Consider the following 24670-nt stretch of genomic DNA (forward strand, 5'->3'; position numbering starts at 1 on the left):
TTGGCCAAGCTTTTTGAAGGAAAAAAAGTGATTTTGAGTAGAAGCAGAAGCAGTTTTGAAGAAGCAGAAAAAAGTAGCTCTCTCCAAAAACACTTTTTCGAAAAGCGCTCTTGAGAAAAATACACTTACATTTTTTAAAAGTTTGACCAAACATTAATTGTTGCTCAAAAGAATTAATTAGTCAAACAAACTAATTCTCACCAAAAGTACTTTTTTGAAAAGGGCTTTTGACAAAAATGCTTTTCAAAATAAGCAAATTTTAGAAACTTAGCCAAACATGCTGCTAATCGTGATAAATTCATATAATTTGATATAAATATATTAGATACATCGCACATCAAGTTTTTATTATGATTTTGTGTCAGATCAATAAGGGTTGGCAAGAATTATCCATAAAACAAAATTGAAATGATGATTAACCATAAGGATGAATAACTTGTGTGGTATGAAACCATTACCGAGAAATAAGCAAGACCTGCCATGCAAAACCAGAGGAAGCTCAAAAACAGCCCCCTCCCTCTGCTCTTTACCATTACATTCTTTTTTACCTCTATTATACCGCTATTTATTCATCATCTTCCAATCCTTCACCCCTCTACAAAAAGCAGTGGTATCGGCGATAGCCTCGCCGGTGTCCCTTTTTTCTTACCTTACAAAAATAAAAATAAAAACAAGAACCATTTTCATAAGCAGAAACAAAAAGATTCTAGGTACCAACAATTTTTTCAAGATTTTTTAACGTTTCCTGGCTGTCTTTTCACATCCCTGGGAAGAAAAAAGCCAGGAAATTGGTTTCATCATATTCTTTTTCTTTCTAAAAATTTTTCAACTTTATCTTGTTATTTGTATATTTTGGAGGTCATTTTAGATAAGTTCTCTCTTTAAACTGTATTGGGTATTTGGGTATTATACTGCTTGATTAGTTTATATGCTGCATTTACGAATTCATGAGCATGGCGGATACTGGGGGAGAGAAGAAAAAAGTAGTGATAATTGGAGGTGGAGTTGCTGGCTCTCTTATTGCAAAGACTCTTCAAGACGAGGCCAATGTTTTTCTCATCGATACGTGAGCATTCTTTTCTGCTTTTTTCCACATTCTATCATTATTATTATTTTCCAGTACATAGTCTATCGGAAACAATCTCTTTGCATGTCCAGAGTAGAGGTAGGGCTGCGTACATCCTATCCTACCCTCCCCACAACCCACTTGTGGAAATACACTGGGTTGTTGTTATTGTTGTTGCCCGTTACATAGGGGGAAGGAGTAGTGGGAATCGAACGTACATTTATCACGTAGCGGAGCCACATGCAATGAAGGGGATTCGTCGCAAAGTTATACTAGCAAATAGGGGGAAAAATTAGAGACTCCCACATATATACTTAGTGGCATTCTCAAATACCCTTGATATTAGAGAAGTACAGGGTCAAATCTCAGGCGTGACATTTATATATGTTTTTTAATCCCCTTGTCATAATTTGTCTCCGCCACTAAATTTATTGTATTGGACTCCCACGGATACAACTAGACTATAAGCCTTGGTCATTCTATCATTAGGTAAAGGCAGATTATAACTAATTTGAGATTGAGGCTTAGTTGATAATTGTTTGTTTTTATTGGTTAAATAGATATAGAGGAATTATTATAGCAGACACAAATTAATTTGGGAATGAGACATAGTATATTCTTTCAATGATAGGGTTACCTGTCCCACATTGGTTGAGGGAATTAGTTATTTATCTTCTTATATAGTGTTTCTGTCTTTACCTTTTGAGCAAACTTTTTAGGTTGAGTTAGACTCATGGTCCATTTTTTAACGTAGTATCAGAGCTATACCCATCCCTATGCCTCTATATTATGATGTTCACGCTCCAAATGTCTAGCATTGGGCTTGCGGGTGTGTAACATGTTTCACATTGGATGAGGAATAAGTGTTGTCTCCCTATATGGTCTTGGAGTATCCTCATCTCATGAGCTAACTTTTTGGGTTGAGTTTGATCCATTGTCCATTTTTTTTTGAACGGGTAGCTTATTTCGTAACCAACTATACCAATGGAAGCAATTATTGGCCTTTTTCTTAGAGGAAATAACATGGTTAATTGTAGTATTAATTTATTATTAATTTGTAGTGTGTTCTTAATTAACTGAATTCAAGAAATGTGAACAGGAAGGAGTATTTTGAGATTCCTTGGGCAGCTTTAAGGTCAATGTGTGATCCTTCATTTGCAAAAAGAGCAATCTTTAGTCACTCTGAATACCTTCCCCATGGACATGTCATTACATCTTCTGCTGTTGACATCACAGATAAGGAGGTAGTAACTGCAAAAGGCGATAGAGTTGCATATGATTATGTTGTGATTGCTACTGGTCACTCAGATGTTAGTGGTTACACAAAAGATGAGAAGTTAAGTCAATATCAAACAGGTAACATCATGGATCAGTTGATATACTTGTCTACATTTCATGATGATCTTTTTTTTCTTTAAAACCTTCGCTAGTAAAGTACGAAATGAGTCCGAATAGCGAAAAGGATATAGAGGATTCATACAATCAACCTCGAATAGTTTGCGATTGAGTTTTAGTTGTTGTGTACCTTTCCTGTTGAGATGCGAGAGGCGAGGTTGAGATGGTTCGGACATGTTAAGACCAGAAACACAGCTCAGTTAGGAGGCGTGAGAGGTTAGTCTTGGTGGGTATGAGGAGGGGTAGAGGTAGGCCAAAGAAGTCTTGGGAAGAGGTGATTAGGCGGGACATGACACAACTGGAACTTAGTGAGGACATGACCTTTGATAGGTCAATGTGGAGGTCGAGAATTAGGGTAGAAGTTAGTAAGTAGTCGAACATTTCCCTTTGTCTTCCTCAATTCGATAACATTAGTGTTAGTATGATATCTTTTTATTCTTAGATTGCTATTACTACCTAGTGTTGTTATTACTTGTTGCCGTTACTTCTTTTCATCCTTTCTTTGCCGAGGGTCCAGGGCAGAGGTAAAGTTGTGTACATCTTACCCTCCTTAAACCACACTTGTGAGAATCCACTGGATTTTTGTTGCTGTTGTTCTTTCCTTTTTACAGGGCTCATGAACAGCTTCAGTTTTAATCATTTTCTTTGTTAACAGATCATGAAAAGATTAAATCTGCAAGCTCCATATTAATAATCGGGGGAGGACAAACAGGCGTAGAACTAGCGGCTGAAATCTCTGTAGATTATCCTGATAAGAAGGTGACTATTGTGCATCGAGGATCAATGTTGTTGGAATTTATTGGAGAAAGGGCAAGCAAAAAGGTAGTAAATTGGCTAAAATCAAGGAATGTTGAAATCATATTGGGGCAATCTGTAGATGTAACTGCCGTAAAAGATGGTCATGTTTATAAAACATCTGGTGGAGAAACTATAGATGCTGAGTGTCATTTTATTTGCATTGGGAAGCCGATTGGTTCGGGATGGATAAAAGAAACTGCGTTGAAGGATAGTTTGGACATTCATGGAAGATTGATGGTTGATTCTAATTTGAGAGTTAAGGGTCGAAGTAACGTCTTTGGCATCGGAGATATTACTGATATCCCTGTAAGTCTTCAAGCCTGTCTCTATAGTACCTTTCTTTTTCGTTTCGAAAATTCATATTTGTTATTGTTACATTGTTATAACAAAATGATTATGGTAAGAAAATTGAAACATGTTTCCCTTTGTGCCCTGGAAATCTCACTCCGTAAACAGCTGATATAATACTATGTCAAGAAATACCAAAGAGGTTATATTGATTTCTTGTGCCAAATATTGTGAGATCCTGCTCAAGGAATCAACAGTTTCATGCTTGTTTTAGTCATATGACCTGAGCTATTCTGCATTATGTGCAGAAGAATTCAATCTTTTTCCTTAAATGATACTTTTGTTTAAATATGTACCATGTAATGAGTACATCCTCTGTAAGTAATCTCCATTTTGCACAACCTACCTGCAGCTTGTGATACATAATTTCTTTTAGATTGTTTTAAGCAGAAGCGGACCTGCGGACCTATGTGTAACCTTGAGGGGTTACCAGACCTAGTAAACTTCGGCAGAAATCTTTTATATATATATGTGTATACCTTGAAAATGGTTAATTTAAATTACTTGACACCCTTAGTGCTAAAAGCCTTTAGCGGGCACTGGTTGAGCAGAATACTGGTACCCCCATCGCGTTAAAATCCTGGGTTGGCCTCTGGTTTTAAGCAGTGAGTCCTATATTAGGAGAGAGCTCTGGTTATGCTTTTTGTCCATTTTTCGCACCAAGGTTCGCTTACCTATATCTCATTTTGATGTTAGATAGCCGATGTCAAATTTCTTCTTATTGCATGCAAAAACCAACTTTGTATTATAATTGAGAAGCAACATCAGTAAGAAACATGATATAATCTTGAGGTGTCGATTAGGACAGTTTCACTTACTGCTTCTTACTTCTAGTTTTGCATTGGTTTACTGTGAGTCTTCTACGATATAAATGACAATGACTTGTATTTGTTGTTATATCATGCATATATTTTATTACAGCAAGAGATTCTAACTTAGTACTGGTGAAAATCCAGGAACTTAAACTAGGATATTTGGCTCAACGACACGCAGTAGTAGCTGCCAAGAACATCAGACTGTTAATGAAGAATCCAAGCGACAACAATTTGAATGTATATAAGGCTGCTTTGCCATTGTCATTAATTGCTCTAGGCAGAAGAGAGGCTGTAGCTCAGTTTTATTGTTTATCGATGATTGGACGTATTCCAGGGATGATAAAATCTGGAGATTTATTCGTTGGAAGAACTCGGAGGCAACTTGGTTTGCTACCTGAACTTTCATAAACTTGTGTGTTTATCTGCAGGTTTAACATGTATTCATTTAGCTAGTTCCCTTGTAAACATGATAGTTGTTAATAATATGTTATATTCAGTTAGATGGGGTCTTATTCTTCTCTTTGATTTTCTCTTTCTTTTCTTGTACAAAATTGTGGGGGCTCTGTAACCTAATGTTCCTTACTTATCCTCTGCTTGTTGTGACTTAAACATTGTTAGAAACATATATTACTGTTTGCCGTTTATTGTTGAGTTTAAGTTTTATGCACGTCAATCCTTTGAATGGTTATCGTCCCAGTATTGGAAAATACTAAACAAAGTCTTTTTTGTTTATTTCAGGACAAGAAAGTCAAGTTAATTATGTCTTTATCACTCAAAAGATTAAAACCATCGGCACCAGATATGTTAGTTAAGTGTTAAGACACGTTTCTCAAGTAAAAATAGCACAGTTTTTGGACTGGTCAATCAAAAATAGCCAGCGTTTACCAAGTCAATAAAAAATAGCCACTATTTTGCTGCAATAGAGACCGGTCCAGCATAATATACTGGAGTTCGGTGCACTTGTGTATGAACTCCAGCATATTATGCTGGACCGGTATACTTTGCTGGCTCCAGTATAATATACTGGAGACTGGAGCACCGGTGCTCCAAACTCCAGTATATTATACTGGACCAATATACTTGCTGGAACTCCAGTATATTATGCTGGAGTTCTAGTGTACTTATGCTGGAACTCCATCATATTATGCTGGAGTATTTTCCGGGTTTTGAACAGTGTTTTCGCTCAGATTTATCTTTATATAAAAAGAGGCTAAAATTCGATTACTTTTGAAATTGGACTATTTTTGAACGACCAGTTATAAATCTGGCTATTTTTAAAATTTACCCGTTTTTAATTGTAAAACTCATTTAACTCAGAGTACAATTTACTTATAATTGAAAGGAAATTAAAGAAACTGATTGAAAAAGAGAAAGAAAAAAAAAAGCCTTTGCATTACCAACAATATATGAGAAAACTTTGGAGTAATTAATTCTAAGAACTTAAGGGATGACATGCTCACTTTAATAACCAATTGACTATAGAGTATAATAATGAAGAAAAAGAAATTAGAGGATAGCAAAGCACGAGTTTGTGGAAAATGACTGAGAGTTGCCCCTTTATGTTTCTTCCCTGAGTTTTTTTTATTTAGAAACTACGTATTTAATATATCCGGTGAAATTAAAGAGCATTCCATTTTTTTTGAGTGACAAGTGCATAATTGAGTGACTTTATCGTCTTAAAATAATCATTTGGATATTCTCCAATACGTGGATGACTATACACGTAATTGACTCTATTACTTGTCACCATTATTTATGTCCAAAGAGATAATGAAATATTTTTTTTTTATAAAAAAAAAAAAATTTATTTTCTATAAGTTCTTTTTTCTGAAAAGTACCTTGACTCTAATGGTAAAGGATAATGAGTAGATTTTTTTACCATTGCCAAAAAAAAGTAGACTTTTGACCCGCAATTTAAGTTTGTGGGACAACTTGATATGTGGTAACCGAACGCTCACATTCAAATTCAAATTCCAATTTATAGTGCTATAAGTTATTAACTTTTTTGGTTACTTCTATCCAATTAACAAAATGGTATAATAAAAGTACATAGATATTGGGAGCCAGCTTTATTTTTTTTTATTTACTGAACGTAATTTTAGGTTCTTTTCATAAATGCATAATTGAGCCAGCTTTCTGTAGAGGAATATTTATACAAATTTATCACTTAAAAAGTAGTAGTGAGAAATCTCAATTAATAAGCATTGATGTTAATTTATCTCCATCTGTTTCAACGTAAAAAACACATTTTATTTATTTGTCAATTTCAAAAAGAACGATACATTTATAGATTTGAAAACAATGTAACTTTGAATTTTTTATTTTACCCTTAATGGTAAGTTTTTATTGTTATACAAATGTCATAGTCACACAAAATTTTTGCTTGCCCAAACTTTTATGACCACATATTTCAAAAGTATTTTTTTTCCTCTTAAGTTTGTGTCAAATCAATAATCTGTTTGTCAAAAAATAAAAACTAAATTATCTAAATGCAACAAGTTAGAAGTGAAAAAGTTTTACCATACCAACTCTTTTACAAGTGAAAAATTAAAAGAAAAAAAAAATTGCAGACAAAAGGCAACGGATCATTTGTCAGAGGAGTACCCCATTGAACTCGTAAAAAGCTACTATCAATTTTAGCAACTCCGATTGAATCAGAAACCCTAAATTTCGATCCGGAGGAATAAGAAGAAAATTGAAAGATGAAAAGAGTTTTCGGCATTAAGAAAGAAACACAACCTCCTCCCTCCGTTCAAGATGCTTCCGATAGGGTAAACCTTTTTCTTCTAACAAATCAAATCTGTACTGTAAATACTGCAAAACTATGTACATGCACTGCAATTTCTCTTCGTTCTTATTTTTGTTTTTGTTTATTTATTTGATTATTTTGCCTAGCTGTTTCGAACAGTTAAATTTCCTGCTGTTTCCTATCAAGTGAACTCCCTCCTCCCTGAAAAAAGAGTGGCCGGATCGGAGGATGTAATTATACCACTACTAGTACACCAGATCCCATTAGAATTCTGAAGTTAAATGAACTCGAACGATAATAGTAGTAGTAGCAGTAGGATGGGTGTCATGCAGAAGCGAAACTAGGATTTAAATTTGATGGGTTTAACCTTTTGATTCTTACCATTGAACCCATTACACTTTTGGAGTTATGGGTTCAGAACTTAATATTTGTCAAAATTTTAGCGAAATTAGTGCTTTTCCATTATCTATATACTCCATGTCGAAAAAGACTGGTTCAGTCTACCCCCCACCCCCACCCCCAATGTCCTCGTGTTGCATCCCTCAATATGTAATTTGAGTTTGAATGATCTATGCATCTATTTTTCTGTGTAAATTTGAACTTCAAATCCTTAATATTTTAAAATATATTTTAGAAACTAGATAAAACTACAGATTGTTATGGCAAAATATATTTAGAAAATGTTGAGAATTTTGTAGTCAAAGAGAAATTGATAGACTCTACAGATAGTATTAGTGCAAAACAAATTGAGGTAATTCTTTGTACCTTTAGATATGCAAACATGCTTCTTATGATCTAATCATACTATATGTGTGAAAATGGTTACTTGATTAGTATTGAGTAAGGCAAAGAAAATGGTTATTATTTATTCCTTGATTGATGATACGAGCATTTCATGTGCCAAAAATACAAGAGGGAATGCAGCAGAACTGAAGTGCTTTCATTTCTGCTCTTGGTTTGCTTCACAAGCTTTGGTAGTATGATGAAAAGATGGTTGCTTGTTGTGGTTTCCAGTTGATTAGGCTGGAATCTTTATTTTTTTTCTTTGGTCTCTGCAGTTTGATGAGTAGTTGTCTGCATGAGTAATCTCTGATTCTTATAATTGCTTCATAATTATCCAGATTAATAAAAGAGGTGAGACAGTGGAAGAGAAAATCAAGAAGCTTGACGTTGAACTTGCAAGATACAAGGAACAGCTGAAGAGGACTCGACCAGGTCCAGCTCAGGAAGCTATAAAAGCTCGAGCAATGAGGGTTTTGAAACAAAAGAGAATGTGAGTTATAATATCTATCGTTACCTCGAATATGATAAAGGTTAAAGTGTCAACTTTCAAGTTCAATTACTTGTTAATGAGTTTGTACTGACTCTGATCGGAAACGAGTTTATACTGACCTTGATCGGAAATGAGTTTATACTGACCCTGATCGAAAATGAGTTTATACTGACATTTGAAGTCAAGTAGTTTAAGTTCCGAAATAAATTTTGTAAACGCAGTAAATATGTGCTCCTCTTATCGCGTACACACACATGCACATCCAGACACACACACACAAACACTCTCTCTGAAAGACATTTTGAGAGACACTCTCTCTTGTTTTCACTTTGTTCTTTGAGATAGAATTCTTTTACTTGTTTTTTCAGTCTTAGATCTGTTGACATTTTGTTTTCACAAATGCATAAGCTGTCCGTTGAATAATCAACAGGTATGAAGGTCAACGTGACATGCTATACAATCAGACATATAACCTAGACCAGGTCTCATTTGCTGCTGAGGGAATCAAAGATGCTCAGCAAACAGTATGTTAAATGGAATTCTGCTCTTTCCTGAGTTACCTTTTCACAATTCCAAAGTCCAAACTTTATCCTATTGCGTAGTACTGTATATCAATTGCTTGAATGCGTAATTCTTATCTGTATGCCCTAGAAGGAGACGACCATTTCCATTTTGATATTCCACAGATCCACAAGTCCATAAACATTTCTTGTTTTAAGTTCATGTATGGACAGTGGCCTGCAAGTCGGAGATCCATAACATATTGTGAAGCATCATTTTGTTTTAACAACGCATGTTCCTTGAGGCTTGAGTTCTAAAATGCTTTACTTTAAAGTTTGACTGATTGCTATTTATGGAAGTAGAGAAAAATGAGCTTAAATTATTGACTGGCAATCATCCAGCACGGTTAACGATGATTAAGCTTACGAGTTGCTGTGGTTGACAGACTTTTCAGCTATGTGAAATTCATGTTAAAGTTGTCTTTTTCTTGGTAGCGCCCCATCGGGCACAGCTCAAGGCTCGTCAAGCGAAGCTTATTCTGTAACCTGATTGGAACCTGCTGCCTACCTCCCTAGAGGTAGGAGGACAACCAATTTGTCATGAGGAAGGGATTTCTTTTTGTGTGTCCTAGAGTTTCTTGTTCTCCAATTCGTTCCATTTTAGTTTGAAAATTGGTGTTTGAAGGCACAATTGAGCAATTGGATTCATTTGTTTGGAGTGGGATTTGTGATTATTGACTTGGTTTTGTCTCTTCAGATGGCGGCTTTGAAGTCAGCAAACAAAGAATTAAAAGGAGTGATGAAAACTGTGAATATTCAAGACGTAGATGTATGTATTCTCCATTACCGTTATATGTTTTCTTTTAAGTATCCCTAAGTTTCATCTTTTCCTTTTTATTTATATCTATGGTTGTGAATGTTATCCATCTATGGTTGTAAATGTTATCCATATTGTGATGGTCTTCTGCGTAAATTTAGAACTTACAAGATGAAATGGTGGACCTGATGGACGTAAGCAATGAAATTCAAGAGACTCTTGGTAGAAGCTATGGTGTGCCTGATGACGTTGACGAAGAAGAGCTCATGGGTGGTAAGATATTTTTAGCACTTGTGCATTTTAATATTCTAGTGAAAGCATGTTTGATGAGCAGTTAGTTACTTGTTTATCAGAGCTTGATGCTTTGGAAGCGGACATGGAAACTGAAGGTGAAGGTGTCCCTTCATATCTACAACCTGATAAGGAACCAGATCTTGATTCAGAGCTTAACTTGCCATCAGCACCAATGGGGTATGCACCAACACCAGCAGGCAGAGCTAACACCCAGGTAAAATCAGATAGAGCATAACCTCGAATTTAATCTACCTCTTCTCTGTTAAACATACATGCATGCATGCATGCATGCATGCATGCATGTATGTATGTATGTATGTATGTATGTATGTATGTATGTATGTATGTATGTATGTATGTATGTATGTATGTATGTATGTATGTATGTATGTATGTATGCATGCATGCATGGAGATAATTACTTACTTTTAGTATACATTTTACTAGTATTATTAAAAGCCGTGTGCTTTGTCGCTTAAAGCGATGAAGCAATGTGAAGCAGCGCGTTATCACTTTTTGAGGGAAGCTATGCGCTTCAGAGAAGTGTCCGCGTGAAAGAATGATGCGCAAATTGATCCCACTGAGAAGTTTACTTTTTTAATCTAACTTAAAAGAGTTGGGTTAGTATCAACCTTATTGAATATTGGATGCTAAAATTAATTGCTTACGACAACAACAACAAACCCAGTGTAAGGGTAGAGTGTACGCAGACCTCACCCCTACCTTTAAAAGGCAGAGAGGCTGTTTCCGGTGCTTTTTGAAAATATTTGATCATTATAGTACTAAATTCATATATTTTTCGAATTTATAATGTTCCGTAAATTCTGCGCTTCCCTTGCTTTTCGCTTCAAGCAACATGACCTTGTCTCCTTTTTTGCGCTTTTCGCTTTTAGAAACACTGTTTTTTTACATAAATTACATCATATATATTAAGCATTAGGTACTGCTTCTTTCTGAATAACAGACAAGTTATTATCTGCTTTTGAAAGTACAACACCTCCGTCCTCAATTTTCTCTCTTGGCAGTTGCTCAATACTGCCCATGTTCCTTATTTTGTTGTTTAATGTTTAAGTATGTTGACACCTTTTTCTGACTTGTGATGCACAGGCTGAAGATGAACTAGGATTACCTGCTGTCCCTCGTGCATCACTTCGTGGTTAGGAGAGTTTTTGAATAACTTGGTGTAAACACAGTGTGCAGAGCATATGCTTATTGCTAATTACTTCTCTGGAGGATTAAGGGTGATTTAGCATAATTATAACAGTCAGATTTGTGATTAATGATTGTATGCTCATTTTAGAATCCTAATCCTATATCAATAAAGAACAGAAATCGTCTGCTAAGTTCATAAGACTTGCGTCTTTTTTTTCCATGCGTATTCTCTCTCTTTCTCTCTCTCTGTGTATGTGTGTGATAGCATGCTGATCGTTGATCCCAGTCGCTATTATGTCATCTATAGACAGTTGTTTTTTAACATCTTCAAGTGAACCATGTAACTTGGTTGGGCAGGAGAGGACTAGCCCCGAAATGGAGAGCACTATTAGTATATGTTAACCATTGTCATAATCATTTCTCCCTTGGAATTCAGGTCTGAAACTGTTTCCAGGCAACATATGCTTTTGCTTATATGTGATCGATCGATGGAGTTTATTCTTTCTGGAATTATGACAGATATATGCGGGAGAACATTCTTTTATTTTGGGGGTTTGGGGGTGGGGGGGAGGGTCTCTGGATTTTTACAGTGGATGAGAGTAAGAGAAATGCATGAAGAAATCTGTGTGTGTGTGTGTGTGTGTAAAATTTGCAAATGAAAATGCACTCATATTGATACTATACAGTCACTTTCTCTGTTGCTATTGGAGAATTCAAGAGAAAATTGACAGTCACTTTCACAGTCACTCAGTTTTATACTATTATTTTGAAGGGGCATAGTGTAGATTTTTCTATTTATTTAATTAAGCATGAAGTTTAAATAAAAAAGGACTTGCGACACTTAGATTGAATACATACAAGGTAATCAAAATCACACTTACAATTACTTGAGACACTTAGATTGAATATATGCAAGGTATCAAAATCACATTTACAATTAATAATTGAATAAAAGGTGATAAGAGCCTGAAAATACTTACATCTACTATTCTAGTGTTATATTAAATCAAATAATTTAATTTTAAATGTTAGTACGTATTTACTTATGATTAAGTGACAAATTATATACAACATATTTTTCTTGTATATATTGGTTTTGGATAAATTAGGTGCAGGTAAATCTTTCTTGTTAGAGTGTCATGTGTTGCTTTCTATTACTTTTTCTTATTGAAATATTCGTTTTATATTGAAACTAAAATTCCAACAAGTCACGTCAATAAGAATAAATTGGTTATGCAACAGTAAAATAATTAAAGAAAAATGTCTATTCTTTTACATAGTGAAACAGAGAGCACAAAATTATAATTAAAGAAAAAGTTATTTTACCCCGTAAATATTCAAGACTAAATAAATTACTTAAAATCTTTCATGAGCTATATACTATGTCCTCATCAATTGTTTTAACTCCTAATTTTTTATTCTATTTTATTTCTTTTATCAATTTTAGTTCTGGTTTGATGACTCTGATTTGTCAATAGTGTTGGCCTGTTAGGTATAATAAAGACCAACAAGGATTGTGGTGGACTGATAATTACTCCTTCATCCTTAACCAAAGGTGTTTTATCCCGATACGGAACTTCCCGGCGCAAATCCGGATCTAGAAACCAAAAAACAAAAAAGTATAAGAGAGGAAGTAACCAAAAAGAATAAATAAAAATATGTGCAAGACCAAGACCAAGAGCAAAGGAACCTTATTCTAGACTCTTCTATTTTTTCCCCAATATCAACTCACACCAACAAATCCTGACCGTTCAATTCTCTACCCCCAAATAAAACCACATATCTTATTCACAAAGCAAACCCTCTCTTGTTCTCTCTTCTCCATACCCAATTACGCCCACAACACTCTTCTTCTCGCCGCGCTTTTCATCGGTACGTATCGATCAAATTCGCACTTGTATTTCTATGTTGATGTGTTAGTTTGATTTTATGTTTGATAGGTATCAGATTTTTTTTTAATTTGTTGATTATTTTAGCTGATTTGTTTGGTTTTTTAGTTTAATTTTGAGTAGTAAAGCGAATCGAAGATGTTTGGGAGGGCACCGAAGAAGAGCGATAACACAAAGTACTATGAGATCTTAGGTGTTCCTAAGACTGCTTCACCTGAAGATCTCAAAAAAGCTTACCGTAAAGCTGCTATTAAGAATCATCCTGATAAGGGAGGTGATCCCGAAAAGGTAACTACTGCTTTTTTACTGTTTTTACCGCAGCTGATCTAACATATAAGCCGAGTAACTCAAATTTATCCAAAATATACGGAGTAAAGATCTTTTTACACTATCGATGAATGCTTGTTAAGGAATTTACATGTAATTACCTAATAGGTGACCTGATTGTGCAAATAGTTTTTTTTTAGCTCAGTGCAAATGCGTGTGTGTGTGTGTGGAGGCGTCCAGTTTCAATGCTGAATTTGCCTCATTACTGCTGTGATTATGCTTGTCTTGAGCCGAGCGTCTATTGAAAATAACCTCCCTATCTTTACAGGGTAGGGGTAAGGTTTGTGTAAACACTACCTTCCCCAGACCCCACTTGTGGGATTGTACTGGGTTTGTTGTTGTGTTTATACAAATTTAATGAATTTCTTAAGACATATATAGGGTTCTGTCCTACCCATATTTTAAAGCCTACCTGTCAATTTAAATACTGGAAGTGCCTCAGTTTCTTACTCTTATAATCTGTTATCTGGTGTTTATGGGGTTTATCTTTATAGATTATCTTATTCAGCAATCACTATTGTTTGTATATCTCTTTATAAAGATGGGATTTTGGGATCTTTTTGTTTACTTTAAATCCCTCATAGCTTTATTGGTAGGCCTTCTTTGAGCTAAGAAAAGTGATTTTCTGGTGGTAAAATTGCAAGGAGAAGTTAATTCTATGATTTCTACCATTGACTAAATTAAGCTGATGAACTAGTTTCGGATTTGTTAGCTAGATGAAACCTTATCTTCCATTGCACATGGTGGCTTGATAGTTTCTGTACATTAAGCTAACTAGGAAAGGGTGGATATTTTGGAATGGATTTGTTGCTTAGCAGAAGTAGGAGTCATTGAATTGGTGGTGTTAAGCTTCTTTGTTGTGTAATAATTGAACTCTCAACTACCTCATTGTTAGGAAGAACTCTGATGTCAAAGACATTTTGTAATGGCAATCACACAGATATTATGTGATGTTTTAAAACAGAGTATCTCCCCTTTTAATATGCATTCTTAATGTCAACATCATTTTCTTATAATAATTGTGTTGATTACATTTTAATAGTGGAGTCACAATGGTTTCACTTGCTGTCGAGTATAGTCGATGAATTAGCTGCATGTTTTTGTTTATTTCAGTTTAAAGAGCTTGCACAAGCTTATGAGGTTTTGAGTGACCCCGAGAAGCGTGAGATATATGACCAGTACGGTGAAGATGCTCTCAAGGAAGGAATGGGTGGTGGAGGTGGTGGACACGACCCATTCGACATTTTCTCATCTTTCTTTGGTGGCAGCCCGTTTGGTGGTGGTATGGGTATGTTTCTATGGCTGTTTGTTTGAAGTTGAATTTGGTGATCCCTTTTCATGATGCCTTCATTCTCCGGTATCCTTTATTTGATGTCCAGGTGGTGGAAGCAGCAGAGGAAGAAGACAGAAAAGAGGAGAGGATGTTGTCCACCCTCTCAAAGTTTCTCTGGATGATGTGTACAATGGGACGTCAAAGAAGCTGTCATTATCTCGCAATGTATTGTGCCCCAAGTGCAAGGGGTGCGTTTACAATGTTATTAGTTATGTTTAAGCATCATTTATCAACTTTTTATCTTTTATGTTTGTATGAGGCTCTGTTGACGTTGGTGTTAAAATTTTATTACCAGGAAAGGATCTAAGTCAGGTGCTTCAATGAAATGTTCTGGCTGTCAAGGGTCCGGGATGAAAGTCACTATCAGACAACTTGGCCCATCCATGATCCAGCAGATGCAACACGCTTGCAACGAGTGTAAGGGTACTGGTGAGACAATCAGTGATAAAGATAGGTGTGGACAGTGTAAAGGTGAGAAGGTTGTGCAGGAGAAGAAGGTGTTGGAAGTTGTTGTTGAGAAGGGTATGCAGAATGGACAGAAGATTACGTTCCCGGGCGAGGCTGATGAAGCGGTAAGACATGCAGTTCAGCTTTTGAAGTACTTTACGTCACGAATTGTATATGAACATAATGAAAGGCCACTGATTCTCACATGTTCGTGTTTATATTATTTTTTTGCAGCCTGATACTATCACTGGGGACATAGTTTTTGTCTTGCAACAGAAGGAACATCCCAAGTTCAAGCGAAAGGGAGATGATCTTTTTGTAGAGCACACTTTGAGTTTGACTGAGGCCCTATGTGGTTTCCAGTTCATCTTGACTCACTTAGACAATAGACAGCTACTCATTAAGTCCCAACCTGGAGAAGTTGTGAAGCCTGGTAGGTCCACAGTACTTTAGTTGCTTATATATTATGCCGAGCACACTGTCTGTATGACTATCTCCTGCTGTTTGTCGAAATGGGGTGTGTCTTATTTGATGAAGGGAGTGTCTTCTATGGCCAATGGTTCTCTGTATGCATTATATGAGAATCTCTTTCATACGTACCAATCATGAATTTTGTTTTTGGCTCTACAGATCAATTTAAGGCCATAAATGATGAAGGCATGCCAATGTACCAAAGGCCGTTTATGAGAGGAAAACTGTACATTCACTTTACTGTAGATTTCCCAGAGACATTATCCCTCGAGCAGTGCAAGAACCTTGAAGCGGTGTTGCCACCAAAACCCAAAACGCAAATGACTGATATGGAATTGGATGAGTGCGAGGAGACCACTTTGCATGATGTTAACATTGAAGAGGAGATGCGTAGGAAGCAGCAGCAAGCCCAAGAGGCATATGACGAAGATGAAGACATGCATGGTGGCGCCCAGAGAGTTCAATGTGCACAGCAGTAATTTGGCACTGTTTTGGTAAACCAAAGTTGCATCAAGGAATTAACAGCATGAATTTATTCTTGGTTTTTACGTATTTGTATGACAAGATAATGACATTGTCAGGAATATTGCTTCTACAGTAAGATATAGTTTGCTAGCTTATGATTTGGAATACGTTTGCTAATTAATTCTACAGTTGCTGGGGTGCGGCAGATTTTAGCAATGTCCTTTTCTCTGCATTTTGAAGCTCAGCGATCCTTATGTAATAGGTGCATAGTTTGTTCCTAAAACAAATGACTGCAAGAATAGTATCTTGGAAAGGTTATTCCAAATTAAATAATCAGCTAATGAGACCATATTTTTTACCATTATTGAATTATCATCCATATATTATACACATTTTTCACATAAAAAAAATGTATGGCGGGAGCGTTTCCTGCTGGTCCGGCTCTTTCATGCTATCCAAAACCTCCGTCTTATTTTTTGAAGAACTATTGATTATTTCTTTGATAAAATATTCTTCCTTGCTCTATACAAGTAGAATACAACACCAAGTTTCACATAAGAATTCCTAGTTTTTTTCTGTCTATTTTTATCCTATCCCGTGTTATCATTTTATGTGTCTATGGAGCATCACTTGTAAGAAATCAGACTGTCAGATCTTTCTTTTTTTTTGGTGGTGGGGGGGTGGGGGGGGGGGGGTCAAGAGAGCAGAAATCTCCAATCCTTTTAGCATCTGGAGCTGCTGTCGGCTTTGAATTTCTTGTGGAGTTAAACAGTGGGTGGATGTATGAGAACGCATTGTATTCGGTTCGAACTATATGTATATAATTTGAAAGCTAGCTCCATAAAGAATATATATTTCTACTAAATTTTAATCCACTTATCAGAAGAAAAAAAAAAGAGAAGTAACGGATGCATTGTACACTATACCTTACTGACTTAAAATCTTTAATCACTTGATCTTAGCTGCAGCCAGCTTTCTCTTGTTTCTGCATTCTCGTTCTCAGCAATTTCCTTTGTTCTTCTTTTCTTTAATATTCCTCCTACAAGGAGAGGAAGAGTTATCTTTCATATGGATTATAACACATCTTGAAAACAACTATCCAAACAAATAGAAGGCTCCAAAGAATTTGGTTATAAATCCAAGAAACCTGTGGCTAATATAACAAACAAAAAGTCATAGTTGTTACTTTGTAAGCAATATAAATGCAATGTGAAAAAAATAAAGCAATATAAAAGGGGACTTAATTGATGACTTTAGGAAGATTCATCTTCATTAATTGTAAAAATACAAGGCTAACAAAAGTAAACATGGACCAAAACCAAACATCATCAACAGTAATCATTGATGACCAAACCCAAACACCATCAACAACAACTATAGACCAGCACCAGCCACCAGCACCAGCACCAGCACCAGCACCAGCAGCGTCACCTGTGGTTGGTTTGTCAATGCCATTAGTGGTATCTCTAGTGATGAGAGTTCTTACATTTATTTTGTTGTTGATATCATTGATTGTCATTGCCTCTGCCAGTTTTGATACATTTGATATCTATGGTTTTCCAGTCACAATTAAGTCCAATGACTTCTATGCTTATCGGTAAATTTACCTTTCCCCTTACAAATACTTCATTAATTATTTGTACTACTTTATCAGCATTTGAATTTAACTTTTATATATTGACAGCGTAGAGAATATTTAAAGGGTTGTTTAGGTCACGATGTCGTTATGCAGGGATTATAATGAATACAATGATAATTTATGAGGTGACTAATGTTGAATTAAATGTTATACAAGTAATAATATAGGGTTTGTTATGACGGAGCAACAATATATCATAAACACCAACCAAATTGCACTAGTTATAATGTAGAGTGTATTTTAATTCCCTCCAACCCAATGACCCCCAAGTATAATTAACTTGTTCTAACAGGTTGATTGCTTTGTTTTTCAGGTTTTTACTAATCTTTCTCATTATAAGTAACCACTTGTATTTATTTTTTAGATGACCTGATAGTGTAAAACTCTTTTATAATATAAGTTAAACTCGTTCATCTTATGGCGAAATACAACAAAGTATCCAAAATTTTGGGTTCGTGGATACTTAACTTTTTTTAACATATGGTGAAAAAGGAAACCTAAATGGGGTGGTGGTTACTTGTGGTGGTGGGGTGGGTGGGGGGGGGGGGGGGGCTTGTCATAAATGAGATTCCTACTCTCATTCGTCAAATTCATTAAAGCCTTTTTTAGATCTTTTATTTATATCAGTTTTCTTAAAAATTTTATATAATTACTACATACTCCGAGATTGAGTTGAGGTCAATGGGTGCTTGAGCACCCAATTTTTAGATGTAAATTCTCCCCTGGTGAATTATTCCTACCTGAAGTTGGAACACATAGACCAAATAGTCGTTCATTAGCCTTACTAGTCAAATGCATTATAAGTAAATTGGAGATTAAATTAACATTTCTTAAGGAAGAATGAATAATGTTTAGATATGCTTTTACTAATCCTAATTTGTATATTTATTGAATTTCTTGGGATGCAGTTATATGATATCTGCAGATGTGATTGGAATGGCCTATACCCTACTATTAGCTGTGTTAACAATCTCCCATTTGATCAAATCTGGAAGTTCCATTGGCAGTGGCCTTGCCTATTTTGAATTCTATTGCGATAAGGTAAAGTAAATCAACTGAAAACGAAAATTAGACTGGGATTCTTCAAATGAAAATTGAAAACTAATCAGTCAGTCCCCAAAAGAATAACACGAAATACTTAGAACAAATTTTTTCAATTCCAGCCTTTCAAAATTTTATTAGGTAAGGCTAGAGACTTAGGGGTAAATTTCACTAATAGTTATTCAACTTTTTATTTATTGCACTAAACTCATAAAACTAATTTTTTTGAATTAAAAAAATTAGTATTAAATATGTGTACATGCATGCCACAGAAACCGAAAATAATTTAAACTTGATCCCAGGAACATATATAGGTTGTCACTTCAACACCTTACCTTACCTAATACCGGTTGGCAATATTTTCTCATTTAGTTTATTTTATTTTTATTTTTAAATAAACTCTTAATGTGCTACATGTTGAAAGACATAAAGTATTCGGTCGGATCAAAAAGTATTTTTATTTTATTTCTTTAAAATTATGTAACATGAATATTATGCAACGCGGGTTATTGATATGACTATACTTACATAACAATTTTATACATGTGGCAGCCTACTTGCTTTTTCAATACCGATTTAGGATTTTCCAGACTTTTAATGTTTTGTAATATATATATATATATATATATATATATATATATTAGCATAGTTGAGTTATTTTACTGTCACAAAAATTATTTTACATATATAGTACAATAAACTGAAAGTTGGATGACTAACTGACATATAGAGGTACAGGTTATTTCATTCCTATTGGGTACTGGAGCTGCTGGTGGATTAGGACTCGGTGTGGAATTTAACAGATTTCTGGACAGTGGCAAAGATATACAACATTTTATCAACATGGCAAATGCTGCTGCTAGCATGCTTCTTCTTGGATCTGTTTGCTCTACTATTTCCTCTTTCATTTCTTCTCTCAATCTTCCAAACAGATCAAAAGCTTGAAGATCTAGTACTAATCTTGAAGATTCTGAAGACACATATTTCAAAAATTTTGTTTGTGTTTAAGCCGTAATAATGCAATTCACATTATGTTTTTCTTTTTTTCAAAATTTTTGTTATTTCTTGTTTAAAAGCAATTGATAAGATATGAATAAATTGCATGCCTAAGATAGGTGCGGATGTTTACGAATTACTGCGTGTTTATGTGTTATGACTTATGAGATAGGTGCGGATTTTTATACTATCATTGTAATTTTATTTATTACAGCATGTTATTAATTTATCTTTTATTTTATCAAATTAGAGTTATTATTTGTTGTTATGGGTAACTTTAACTTGATTGTGTAAAGAAAATTTTACACAGAGAGTGCATAGAAGGTAAACTTATCAACAATCAAGGATTGGCACGGTAGAGTAACATCGAATCTCTAAATTATCAACTGGGCATGCAATGCTCTCACTTCTCTCTAACTTCTCTCTACTTTTCCTTCATCAACTTCAACACACAATCCCCTTCACTTCAATCTAATTCCCAAACAACAATGAATACAGCTTCACCAGACGACCAATCTGAACAAGACGAAGATCTGCTCCGCCGCAGTACCAACAAACCAAAAGAAGACACACAACAACACTTACCAACACAAGTAAGTTACAAAGATGTTCTTAATACTACTGCTACTGATGCATTTATGGAAGCCCCCACTGACTCTGATACACGAAATGCAGCAAATAACAACTGACTTGGCAGCTGAGTAGGATGCCAAGTAGGATTTTTCAAATGTTAGTTGAAGATAGTTGAAATTTGAAAGTTAGTTAATGGCGGGAAAATTAGTTAGTTTCCATTTTTGATTTTCAGCATTGTTCCCATTGCATTTCAATTCCTTTTGTTTTAAATAGTGGATTATAATAGATGAAAGGCAATTCTAATAAGAAAAACTCTCATTTCCAATCTCTCTTCCTCTCTGATTCCTCTCCTTCTCTTTTTCTATTCTCTCTTCTCTTCTCATTCCCTTCTTTTCCTTCTGGTTACCTTGTTCTATTTACTGCGTGATATCCTTTGGGTATCAATTGGTATCAGAGCTCAGCGATTCTGATGGGACCTTGACGAGCTATTGACGAGATCCAAGGTGTTCCAGCTGCTAATCTTCAAGAGCAATATGAGGATTTAGCAGCTCAACAACTGGATTTACGAGCTAGTATGGATCAGATGCACCAGGAACTTAAGGAGGACATGGATCGCAGGCAAATTGAACTTGTTCACCTGGTCAGTGCACTGAAAAGTTCCTTCGAAGGAATGCATCTGCAACAGCAAATGAAGGACGGAAGTTCTACATCTACAGATCGAGTTCAAACTACTGCACCATGTCAGGGTATTTTGGGTCCAAATCCTCAATATGTTGCTAATAATCGCAATCACAATCTGGTATTTCCTCGTTTTAATGGTGAAAACTTAAAAAAATGGTTGTATCGAATTGAGCAATATTTTGCCATCGACAATACTCCTCTTAATGAACGAGTAAGATTAGTGGCTATGAACTTAGATGATGAAGCTTTGGCTTGGCATCAAGCTTTTTTAAAGTGTAGAGGTGTACCTGGCTTACCTGAATGGGAGGAGTATCTGGCTGTGTTGGTTGAAACATTTGGGGATGAGTTTGCAGACCCTATGCTCGAGTTGAAACAATTGAAACAGACTGGCACAGTGAGGGAATTTCAATTTGCATTTGATAGGCTTGTTTCACAGTGTAGCTTATCAGTAGATCAGGCAATATCTTGCTTTTTAGGTGGATTGAAAGAGGAGTTAGTTAGTCCTATCATGATGCATGAACCTAAGACACTCTCAAAGACTTATCGATTAGCTAGACTTGCTGAAGCTACCCTAGCAGCTAATGCTCGCAGCATGAAACAACCTCCTGGACCTTATCAATATACTAATAGGAAACCTTCCTATGAGTTACAGCCTGCTAAAAATCCTAACCCACAGCTCTTAACTACCCATAAACCAGCCTTACTTCCTACAAATACCTCCAGTTCCAAAACTAGGAGAGTGATTTCACCAGCAGAAATGCAAGCAAAAAGGGCTCAGGGATTATGTTACTTTTGCAATGATAAGTACACACCTGGGCATAAATGCTCCTTACCTAAGCAGATGTTCATTATGGATTTGAAGTACCCTGAAGGTGAGATGGAAGAGGATCCTGTAAAGCCAGAGGAAGCTCCACTAACTGAAGAATGGAACGTACCAGATGGAGACCCTCCCTTGATCTCCTTATGTGCTTTAAGTGGTCTTAAGGGGGCTCAAACTATCCATGTGATTGGATATAGCAATAAAAAGTCTATTCAGATATTGTTAGATGGTGGAAGTACACACAATTTCATGATGCTGAGTCCGCAGAGAGGTTGGGGTGTCACATTTCTCCAACTAAGTTGGGCTATGTCAGTTTGGGCAACAACACTATGGAGGCTACTTCTGGGGTAGTAAGAGATTTCCAATGGATGTTGCAGGGGACTACTTATACCTCAGATTTGATTGTCTTTCCTGTTGGGAAGTATGACTTAGTTTTAGGGGCCCTATGGATGAAGACATTAGGTCCTATTACTATGGACTACACTGAGCTTACTATGTCCTTTGATTATCAGGGCAAACATCATGTGTTGAAGGGTGTTACTGAAGAGTGTAAACTTTCAAGTTCTAAGGCTATCAATAGGAACTGTAGTGCAGAGGCTCAGTTCTTCATGTTACAAGTGGTTTCTCCTAGGACTCTGGAGGAGTGTCACCCTCATTTTAATGCACTTCACTTGCCTGTCGAGAATTCCCTGCCAGAGGCCCTTCAGAGATTGCTTGGACAGTATCAAATGCTTTTTAGGGAGCCAACAACTTTACCTCCTCAGAGGGGAGTTTTTGATCATAGAATTCCCCTGCAGGAAGGTACTAAACGAGTGAATATCAGACCTTACAGGTACTCTTCTATGAAGAAGGATATTATTGAAAAACTTGTGTTGGAAATGTTACAACAAAGTGTTATCCAATATAGCAATAGCCCTTTTTCTTCACCAGTGGTTCTAGTGGGGAAAAAAGATGGATCATGGAGATTGTGTGTTGACTATAGAGAGCTAAATCAATATACAGTTAAGGACAAATTTCCTATTCCTATCATTGACGATCTCTTAGATGAGCTTACTGGAGCTACAATTTTTTCTAAAATTGATCTAAGATCCGGATATCATCAGATTAGGATGGTACCTGAGGACATCCCAAAGACTGCTTTCAAGACTCATTCAGGCCATTATGAGTACCTTGTCATGCCATTTGGTTTGACAAATGCTCCCTCTACCTTTCAATGCCTTATGAATCACCTATTCTAACAATTTTTAAGGAAGTTTGTATTGGTTTTCTTTGATGATATCTTGGTTTATAGCATGCACCTGCAGGATCATATACACCATCTTCAGCAACTATTTGAAGTCATGCAGTCTAATAGCTTATTAGCTAAACATTCTAAGTGTGTTTTTGGAGTGGCAAAGGTTGAGTATTTGGGTCATTTTATCTCTGCTGCAGGTGTTGCAACAGATCCAAAGAAAATATTGGCTGTTCAACAATGGCCTGTGCCTACCACCTTGAAGCAACTCAGAGGTTTCCTTGGTCTTGCTGGGTACTATAGGAAGTTTATCAAGTCCTATGGCCTTATTAGTCAACCTCTCACAGAACTACTCAAGAAGGACAATTTCAAATGGACACCTAATGCTGAACTGGCATTCATTGCTTTAAAGAAGGCCCTAACTACTGCTCCTGTCCTAGCCTTACCCAACTACTCTCTCCCTTTTGTGGTTGAAACTGATGCTAGTGGCACTGGTATTGAGGCTGTTCTCATGCAGGAAGGCCATCCTATAGCCTTCATCAGCAAGGGCTTGGCTCCCAGGCATGCAGCTCTTTCTGTCTATGAGAAGGAGCTGTTGGCACTTGTTTTTGATGTAAGCAAGTGGTCTCATTATCTTATGGGACAGCATTTTATTATACGAACTGACCAGAAGGCCTTGAAGTATTTACTCGAGCAAAAAATCCACACAGATGCCCAAATCAAATGGATAGCCAAGCTCCTACCCTTTGATTTTGAAATTCACTACAAGAAGGGCAGGGAAAATGTAGCTGATGATTCTTTATCTAGAGTTCAAGGTGCTAAACTAATGACACTATTGGTTTCTTCTGTTTCTACTGAATTATGGGAAGAAATCACTGCCAGTTGGTCTTCTGATCCTGAGCTAAGTTCCCTCATTTCATTCTTACAACAGACTCCTCAGAAAAACTTCACATGGATCAATCATCAACTTAGACGAAAAGGCAAATTGGTGATTGGTAATAATGCTGCTCTAAGAACTAAGTTGCTTACCTTATGGCATTCAACTCCCGCTGGAGGCCACTCTGGGTTAGATGCTACCACCAGGAAGGTGTTGTCCTATTTTTATTGGAAGGGCATCAGGAAGGACATTGCCACATTTATTCTTAACTGTACCACATGTCAAAGGAACAAGTATGATACTTCAGCCTCCCCTGGTCTTCTTCAACCTCTCCCTATTCCATCTTTACCTTAGACTGACATTACTATGGACTTTATCGAGGGTTTACCAAAGTCCAAAGGCAAGACTGTCATTTGGGTCATCGTTGATCGTTTAACCAAGTATGGCCACTTCATTGCCCTCACTCACCCCTTTACTGCCCAAACTTTAGTCCCCATCTTTTTGGATAACATTTTTAAACTACATGGGTTCCCTGCTTCTATTACCAGTGATCGAGATCCTATCTTTATCAGTTCCTTTTGGAAAGAGTTCCTTACAGCTCAAGGCATCACATTGCAGACCTCCACTGCTTACCATCCTCAAACTGATGGTCAGAGTGAAGTGCTCAACAGAT

At 36.2% G+C, this 24670-nt stretch overlaps 4 protein-coding genes and 1 pseudogene across 5 annotated transcripts; all 5 read left to right on the forward strand.

The window, feature by feature from the left end:
• LOC109225378 (apoptosis-inducing factor homolog B-like) lies at positions 598 to 5047 on the forward strand. Its single transcript, XM_019390015.1, has 4 exons — positions 598 to 1066; positions 2166 to 2422; positions 3117 to 3565; positions 4564 to 5047. Exons 1-4 carry the CDS (start codon positions 948 to 950, stop codon positions 4828 to 4830), a joined length of 1092 nt encoding a protein of 363 aa, XP_019245560.1. The 5' UTR covers positions 598 to 947; the 3' UTR covers positions 4831 to 5047.
• Positions 7003 to 11408, forward strand: LOC109225379 (charged multivesicular body protein 5-like). Its single transcript, XM_019390016.1, has 7 exons — positions 7003 to 7193; positions 8293 to 8444; positions 8875 to 8968; positions 9702 to 9773; positions 9923 to 10034; positions 10115 to 10269; positions 11163 to 11408. Exons 1-7 carry the CDS (start codon positions 7125 to 7127, stop codon positions 11214 to 11216), a joined length of 708 nt encoding a protein of 235 aa, XP_019245561.1. The 5' UTR covers positions 7003 to 7124; the 3' UTR covers positions 11217 to 11408.
• On the forward strand, positions 12972 to 16355 carry LOC109225381 (annotated as a pseudogene). Its single transcript, XR_002067907.1, has 7 exons — positions 12972 to 13079; positions 13205 to 13384; positions 14537 to 14711; positions 14803 to 14944; positions 15052 to 15328; positions 15438 to 15636; positions 15834 to 16355. The product of XR_002067907.1 is annotated as a dnaJ protein homolog (transcript).
• On the forward strand, positions 17447 to 19764 carry LOC109226005 (CASP-like protein PIMP1). Its single transcript, XM_019390808.1, has 3 exons — positions 17447 to 17736; positions 18687 to 18819; positions 19558 to 19764. The coding sequence occupies exons 1-3, from the start codon at positions 17447 to 17449 to the stop codon at positions 19762 to 19764; spliced, it is 630 nt and encodes a 209-aa protein (XP_019246353.1).
• On the forward strand, positions 20304 to 24351 carry LOC109226006. Its single transcript, XM_019390809.1, has 4 exons — positions 20304 to 20408; positions 20885 to 22201; positions 22267 to 23001; positions 23194 to 24351. Exons 1-4 carry the CDS (start codon positions 20304 to 20306, stop codon positions 24349 to 24351), a joined length of 3315 nt encoding a protein of 1104 aa, XP_019246354.1.

This window comes from Nicotiana attenuata, chromosome 5 (genome assembly GCF_001879085.1).
Source record: "Nicotiana attenuata strain UT chromosome 5, NIATTr2, whole genome shotgun sequence".
Taxonomy (NCBI): domain Eukaryota; kingdom Viridiplantae; phylum Streptophyta; class Magnoliopsida; order Solanales; family Solanaceae; genus Nicotiana; species Nicotiana attenuata.